Here is a 7,805-nt window from a genome sequence, read left to right on the forward strand (position 1 = left end):
ACTGGGATATACCTGTCTTCTTCATAGGCCCATCAGTGGGCCCCAGCTGGGAGAGCTAGAAGGAATGTCCTGCCCTGCTGCTGGAGGAACAGGCGTCCTCTCTCCCCTACCCCAGCTGCTGGAGGCTGGGCTGGTGAAGAGGGCTTGGTGGAGACTCAGGCCCAGCCTGTGGGAAGCTGCCAGCTTAGGGGGAGACTAGCTTCCTCTCATGCCTCACCCCTTCTTTCCCCTTCTCTCTCTTAGATCAAGACTCTGGACAAGGCAGGAGTGCTCCATCGCACTAAAACAGTGGACAAAGGGAAGCGACTCCGGTGAGAGCCCAGAGCCCATCTGCACCCAGACCAGGGCAGGGTGGGCCTTAATGGTGACGTTCCCACAGGCCAGGCTCTTACTAAGTCTCATAGCAACTTCATGTGCAGTACTGGGAGGGGAACCCAGGCACTGAGAGATAAAGTGACCTGCCCAAGGTCCTTTGGTTATCAGTTGTTAGAGGCAGGAGGCAGGAGTCCAGCCCTCCCAAGTGGGAGCCCCAGGCTCTGTTCTTAAGCTCTATGCCCCCCTCTTGGGGGCGGGAGGGGGCCTCAGCCCAGGAGGGAATTGAAGCCCTCCCCACCCCACCCCCAGGAAGAAGCACTGGAGCGCCTCCTGGACGGTGCTGGAGGGCGGCGTCCTGACCTTCTTCAAGGATTCAAAGACCTCAGCTGCAGGCGGCCTGGTGAGACCTGGGAACTGCAGGAACGGTCCCATCTGTTCTTTGTCTCATCTGGTTTGGGAAAGGCCAGGTCTGCAAGAGTGGTGCCCAAGTGTCAAAGGAGATGTGCCTTGGCAGGGAAAGGATGACAACTGCAGGTTCACCCCGGGACAAGCAGTTCCAGCCACCTTGGGATGGGAGCGGTCCTTAAGGGTGAACAGCTCCAGCGGGAGGGCAGGGAGGCAGGGGCCTCCCACACCTGCTCACAGGGGCTGGCTGTGTTCCTTTCTCTTTTTCCCTTTCCTCCCTGGGTGGGCAGGCAGCAGAGGACAAGCCAGGCAGCAGGCTCTGTGGCTAAAAAGCACCAGGATCTCTGGGTCCCAGGAACCCCTGGGCCCTTTCCCCAGAGCTGTTGCCTGACCCCTCTAGTGACCCCAGCCTGTTCCTAGAGCCAAAGGAGCATGGGGGTCTGAGCCTGGGTGCTGCAGCAGGCCTGTCTGAGCTGAGGGCTCCCCACAACCTCACTTCACCCTTCCTGTCTCCTACAGAGGCAGCCTTACAAGCTCTCCACCCCCGAGTACACCGTGGAACTGAAGGGGGCCTCACTGTCCTGGGCCCCCAAAGACAAATCCAGCAAGAAGAATGTGCTGGAGGTGAGTGGTGGGGTAAGGAGGAAGAATGAAGGGACGTACTGATAGCCTAGGAGCCTCATTACAGACAGGCTCTAGGAAGGAAAAAGGGGGACATGGGCAGAGTTGAGGCTGAAATTCTCAGGGCTCAAGGTCAAAGCTGCTCCCACCTCAGAGATCTGTTTATGTTTTTGGCATCATGTTTGTTTGTTTGTTTTTGATGGCACTAGCGATTGAACCCAGAGCCTCATGCATGCCCGGCAAGAGCTCTACCACGGAGCCACATCCCCAGCCCTGGCATCATGGCTTCTGTAGCTCCCTCTCCAGCTGAGTCAATAGTCCTTGCCTCAGAGGGTGGTGAGAACCAGGGTGGCCTTCCTAGCTGCTCCCGGTTGATGGACAGGAGACTCTGACTACAGCTGCTTGCTCCAACAGGCTGGGCCAGGAAACCTGCTCTCACGGGCCAGACCCTTGCTTCTAGCAGGACTGAGTCCCCACCGAATAAACCAGGGCAGTGGGGAGCCTTGTCAGGCTCTCCCAGCAGGAAGAGCAAGGAGACCCAGGAAGGTCTTCCAGTGCCCAGCCCTTTGCTGTTCCCTCATGGTCTTATTTTGAAATTATTCATGTTCCCACCTTAGTCCCTAAAAGTTGTGAGACAGATCACAACACAACCCAGGAGGTAAGCTGGCAAAATCCACTGAAAAGCCAGGACCAGGCAAAACAAGTTAGAGATGGCATCAAGATGGAGAGGAATTGGGGGCAGATAATGAAGAGGTGCTAAGGTGGCTTCTGGGACTCAAACCCAGGGCCTCAAGCATGCTAGGCAGCACTCCACCACCGAGCCACACCCAGACCCCCCCTTTTCATTTTAAAAAGAATACAGGTACAATTTTAAAAGGAGGGAAGCCAAGGGAGTCCTGTCTGACCCGAGAAGTTGTTCCCTGCTATCTGAGACAGGTTCTGCTGCGTCTGCCGCTCATGGGCCCTAAAGGGCAGGTTTGGGGGGCACTTCCACAGTCAGATGTTCCAATGAACCTGAAGCAGCTGGTCCTCAGAGCCAGAGGTCAATGAGCAATCTGTCCAAGTCAGAAGCAGTCCTGCGGCAGAAAGTTCCCCTCTGGTGTTTGATTAATTTGTGCTTCTCGATGAAGGGGGCTATGGATGGACATGTGACCCCAGCTGGAGTGTGGGACAGGGTGGGAGTTTCTGGCCACTCAGCGGGGGCAACACTCCGAGGGCCTCAGTATGAGGAGGCTGGTTTTCTGCAGGCTCAGCGATGGTCTGCTTTCACATCCTCTGTCTCTGCATTGTCTTCATGTACTTCCAGCTGCCAGGGTCTCCCCCAGGAGGATTCTTTCACTTGCTTTTTTGCTGGCCAGTGCTCTGGGTGAGGCCTGACTTGTCCCGTGGCTCATGGAGAGACAGGCTGGGTATGAGGAAGTGTACCAGACAACTGAGCCCTGCAGAACTGGACTCCATCACTCGCTAGCTGTGTGCCCACGAGCAAGCCGCTAAACCTTGCTGAGCCTCGATTTGCTCTTCTGTACAGTGGTGCTGTCCCACCCAGCTTTCAATGAGAAGAAAGATTGGGCCTGGGGCAAGACCTTTGGGCCATGAGGCTCTGAGTTCCTGGGGACAGGAACAGGTTATTTCCCTCTGTACCCCCACTCCCAGCCCACCCCAGATTAGACCTAGGGAACCAGAGATGACTGAGTAACTTGTGTCACCCCCCCCCCTACAGCTGCAGAGCCGAGATGGCTCAGAGTACCTGATCCAGCATGACTCAGAGGCCATCATCAGCACCTGGCACAAAGCCATTGCCCAGGGCATCCAGGAGCTGGTAGGCAGAGCCTGGGGTCTCCAGGGCTGGTGGGGAGGGGTTGGCCAGTCACTATGCAGCATAGCTGTGCCCTCTATGGGAGGGAGTCCCATGGCACCAGTGGGTGAGTGCCCCTCCCTGCAAACACAATCCCCCCAACCCCCCACCCCCACCCCATAGAGCCAGCATGGCAGGTGGGCTGCTGAAGAAAGGGCTTCCTTAATCCTGTCCCTAGGGTTGTCCTTGCAGGAGGACTTTGCAGGAGAGATTGGGTACATCCTAAAGGAATTTTTCCGATTTCAAAGGAAGCAGAAAGCAAAGTATATGCTTTGAGAATTAGCCTCAGGCCAAAATGACAGACTAAAATTAGAAGATAAGACTTAAAAGGATTGATTCAAGAAGCTACCATTTTTTAGGTTCAGAGTATCCATTACATTTGTAGAGATGGGGAGACCTTCTCTGACACTTATTCACCTGGCAATGACCTGGGGCTTTTTGACTCTTCACTCCCTACACGCCAGCATTTCCTGCAGGCTTTAGCTGTAGTACTCATAGTAGGAATCCAGAGGCAGGAGTTTTTGAGGGTGCTCCAGCCCCAGTTGAAATTGCAGGTTCATGACTAGAGGCCAGTCTAGTCAAGTGCATGTAGAGACACTGAGGAAAACGAGGGAAGCGGGACCAGCAGCTGGGAGGTGGGCATAAGAGTGGTCAGGATAAGAAAGGGTGAGAGAGAAAAATGACTCTCCAACACCTTAAGGGCTCTCTACAGTCAAGTAAAGTGACAATTCTGAGATTCCCTGGAGGAGGTGAGGAAAGTTAACCAGGTTAGGGAAAAGAGAACTCTACCCGGGTGGCTCTCCCATTCCTTGCGCCATCCTGGAGAGAACCTCAGCTGGCCCCAGGCACTGCCTCTCTGAGGCTGCGGTAATTCCAGTCTGCAGACCTGCCCCCGGAGGAGGAGAGTGAGACCAGCAGCGCGGACTTCGGGTCCAGTGAGCGCCTGGGAAGCTGGCGGGAGAGAGAGGATGACTCTCGGTCCAGTGCAGGTGTGCGGAGGCCGGTGGCGGGTATCTGCGAGGTGTCATCTTGGCTGGAGCCCGTTGGACCAACCTCGAAGCCACCGACTGACTGATCGACTGATCGGGTCTTGTGTTTCCCTGCAGCAGCTGGCCCTGTTCTGAGCCCTGGGGGCCTGGAGAGCGACTTGAGCAAGGTCCGGCACAAACTCCGCAAGTTCCTGCAGAGGCGGCCCACGCTACAATCGCTGCGGGAGAAGGGCTACATCAGAGGTATGGTGGCACCCATGGGTGGGCCCCCGGGCTTGCGCCCGGCGACACTGACAAGCCTCTCCCCCAGACCAGGTGTTCGGCTGCGCGCTGGCGGTGCTGTGTGAGCGCGAGAGGAGCTCGGTGCCGCGCTTCGTCCAGCAGTGCATCCGCACGGTGGAGGCCCGGGGTACGAGCGGCTGCGTGCTGGGTCCAGCCCTTGCGTGCCTGACGTCCTCCTTCCAGGACAAAAGATGGAGATCCCTGGGTGGGCACAGGGTAGAGGGGGAAAGGACGGAAGCCCTGAGTAGGAAACACCAGGGACTCTGGCCCCACCTGGGTCAGCGCCTCCCTCTCACCCAGGGCTGGACATCGACGGGCTGTACCGCATCAGTGGAAACCTGGCCACCATTCAGAAGCTGCGCTATAAGGTGGACCACGGTGAGGCTTATCCCAGTCCCTGCCCCGGGGCCTCAAAGCGCAAAGGGGTGTTGGCCTCCCCTTCATCCTCTCTCCTCTCCTGCTGCAGATGAGCGTCTGGACCTGGATGATGGGCGCTGGGAGGACGTCCACGTCATCACTGGCGCTCTGAAGCTCTTCTTCCGGGAGCTACCCGAGCCCCTCTTCCCCTTCTCACATTTCTGCCAGTTCATTGCGGCCATCAGTGAGAACCTGGGCAGCGGGAGGGGAAGGCTGGGGGACCTGCTCGACCTCAGACCAAGCTGGCTGAGCCCACTGCCCTCCCACCCAGCCAACCCTCCTTCTCCCCTGACCTCCCTTGCCCAGAGCTACAGGACCAGGCCCAGCGAAGCCGTTGTGTGCGTGACCTGGTGCGCTCACTGCCAGCCCCCAACCATGACACGCTGCGGCTGCTCTTCCAGCACCTGTGCAGGTGAGCCGAGTGGGCAGGGGCAGGTCCTGGCCAGAGCCCCCATGCCTGCCACAGGTCTGGGCCCTAACCCCATCCCACCCCTCCACAGGGTGATTGAGCACGGTGAGCAGAACCGCATGTCGGTGCAGAGCGTGGCCATAGTGTTCGGGCCCACACTGCTGCGGCCCGAGACCGAGGAGACCAGCATGCCCATGACCATGGTGTTCCAGAACCAGGTGGTGGAGCTCATCCTGCAGCAGTGCTCAGATATCTTCCCGCCCCACTGACTGCATGGACTGTGGACCTGGGACATGGCTGTGGTCCTAGTGAGACTGGAATTTCTCTCGGAGGTCCTTGGCCTTCCGTGGGTCTGCAAGCACTGTGGCTTCTGGACCCCTCGGTTCTGAGGGTATGGTGACCCCTGGTGGGCAGTTTGTGAAATGTGATTTTTCCCCAGCCTGGCGGGTCATGTTCCTCGGTTAATTAGGTTCTGTTCTTCATTACTGCGCCGCCTGCTGGGCCAGTGCGGGAATGTGTGGGGGTGTGAGTTGTGTTTTCTGGGACTCCCACTGAGAGGAGGAATTTGGAGAGGACCTTCCTGGCTTCTTCAGACCTTCACCTGGTCGAGGCCTTCACGAAGACCTTGGTGGCGCCCTGTTCAGGCCCTGTGCCCGTCATGAAGCAGCTACTGACAGCTTCCCTCCAGCCCGGCTGCTGAACCTGCCTTCCTCAGGCCTCAGGGATGAGCTCCTGGGCCTCTTGCAGGCTTGCTGAGGTCCAGGTTCCTGTTTGGGGTTGGGCACCTATGCCCTCCCTGATCCACTGTGTCCTGGGCAGGTTCTTCATGCCCACTGAATGTGGACCCTGCACCTGCACTTGATGTGCACCTTTCCATACTTAATCCCATTTTACAGATGAGAAAACTGAGGTTTTCAGGGACAGAGTGAGTTGTTCAGGGTCCAGTGGGTGACCTGACTCCCCAGCAAAGGCTCCTCCCACACCAGAGCAAAGCCTCCAGGGAGGGCTACCATCTTTTGAGCCACCCAGGCCCCATCCCAGCATGGACCCATGGGCAAAACAAAGAAACTAAGCTGGGTCTGTCCTGTCTGTGTCTGGGCTGGGGAGGTTCCTGAAAGCAAGGAGGGAAACTGCCCGTTGTTCTTCTCTGGGGGGAGGGGAAAGGTGTGCCTACCTGGTGCCCACCTTGCTGTGAAGACCTGGGAAGGGCCTGCAGGGGGTGGAGGACAACCTCAGGAAAGGAGAGGTGAACCTTGGAGTCAGCAGACCCCTTCCCTCTTCATGCACAAACCACCTCAGTTTATGGATCTCAGACCCCAGCCCCACCCATCCATTCTTTGACTCAGCCGACAATAATAGGTAATATTTATTAGGCATTTGCCAAGCATTTTATTTGGATCATCCCCACCTGTTTCTCACAGTCAGTATTTATTGTTTGTTCTTGTGTGCCCGGCACTGTGCTCTGGGGCAAGGATGCTATACATGCCGACTGTCCTGCTAGAGCCGAGCCCACCCCTGATGCCAGTGGGGGCAGGGTAGGAGTTCAGATGGAGGCCTAATGTCTAAATATTTAAAAGTTATCAATCAAGCTAACAGCTGTTAAATAAAATATGTTCTATTCTCCTACTTTGGCAAACCTGCTTTGATGATGACTTGGAAGGCCAGGTTCTAATTTAACTCCTGTGACTCTCCCAAGATCCATACCCAAACAAGGTGGCACAAGAAGAGTTAGTCCTGGCCTTCAACCTGCCGCCCTTATCTTCCCACCCAAGGAGAGGCTCACATGCAGGCGGCTCCATCTTCTGGTCCATGAGCACAGATGGCCAGTACCCCCTACCCAGCTGCCACTTGGCCACTCAGCTGCTGACCCAGGGGGAAGTGGGCCTGGGCCGTTGGGGCAGGGCATTCTGGGACTCTGCATGCAGGGAGCCTGGTCTAGAGGAAGGCTCCAGCTCTCCCTAGATTCCTCATCCTGTGAGAAGAGCCATAAGCAGAGCGGGTTCAGACTGGTACCTTCCAGAGCAGAGACCCACTGCAGGGGCTCCATCATCCAAGTCTAAGGCAGGCGTTTGGCAACTGATGACTTGGCCAAATACATTTGTACAAGAGTTCGGAAGAAACCCAGGGGCTGGGATATGACTGTTGCCTGGGACTCAAGATGCTCTGCAGAAGCCACTTTGAGGCAAGCAGTAATAAAGAGGAATCAACCAGGCAAGGAATTAAGGGAAGTGTGTCTAGTCTGAGAGAACAGCATGTGCAAAGGCTCAGAGGCAGGCAAGTTTGCAGGGAGAATAAAATCTGAGACTCTATTGTGACTGGGCCCAGAAAGCCAGTGGGTATGGGTGAGAGTGAGACTGGAGAGGCTGGCAAGGGACAGGGCCTGCAGGGCCCTCTGAACCACCCTGATGGAGGCCTTTGGGCAAGGGTGTTGGTTGGGTCACCAGGACAAGGAGCTGGAGGATTTGGGTCAGAGAAGTCTTAGGAAGTGTCAGTTCCTCACCCCACTCCAGGC

General features: G+C 56.8%; 1 protein-coding gene across 6 annotated transcripts in view; it reads left to right on the plus strand.

The window, feature by feature from the left end:
- Arhgap27 (Rho GTPase activating protein 27) overlaps positions 1–7,293 on the plus strand; it is a 32,072-nt gene extending 24,779 nt beyond the window's left edge. For 2 of the 6 annotated variants that reach the window (XM_047545715.1, XM_047545714.1), the window contains 11 exons: positions 244–311; positions 625–715; positions 1,240–1,344; positions 3,062–3,160; positions 4,074–4,185; positions 4,303–4,428; positions 4,496–4,594; positions 4,768–4,845; positions 4,934–5,068; positions 5,191–5,296; positions 5,385–7,291. In XM_047545715.1, the coding sequence (XP_047401671.1) occupies positions 244–311; positions 625–715; positions 1,240–1,344; positions 3,062–3,160; positions 4,074–4,185; positions 4,303–4,428; positions 4,496–4,594; positions 4,768–4,845; positions 4,934–5,068; positions 5,191–5,296; positions 5,385–5,562 (1,197 nt within the window). In that variant the 3' untranslated portion in view covers positions 5,563–7,291. Of the gene's footprint in view, positions 1–243; positions 312–624; positions 716–1,239; positions 1,345–3,061; positions 3,161–4,073; positions 4,186–4,302; positions 4,429–4,495; positions 4,595–4,767; positions 4,846–4,933; positions 5,069–5,190; positions 5,297–5,384 lie in introns of all 6 variants that reach the window. The other 4 variants (XM_047545716.1, XM_047545719.1, XM_047545718.1 and 1 more) reach the window with 4 other exon arrangements.
- Positions 7,294–7,805: the final 512 nt, after the last annotated feature.

This window comes from Sciurus carolinensis, chromosome 3 (genome assembly GCF_902686445.1).
Source record: "Sciurus carolinensis chromosome 3, mSciCar1.2, whole genome shotgun sequence".
Taxonomy (NCBI): Eukaryota; Metazoa; Chordata; class Mammalia; order Rodentia; family Sciuridae; genus Sciurus; species Sciurus carolinensis.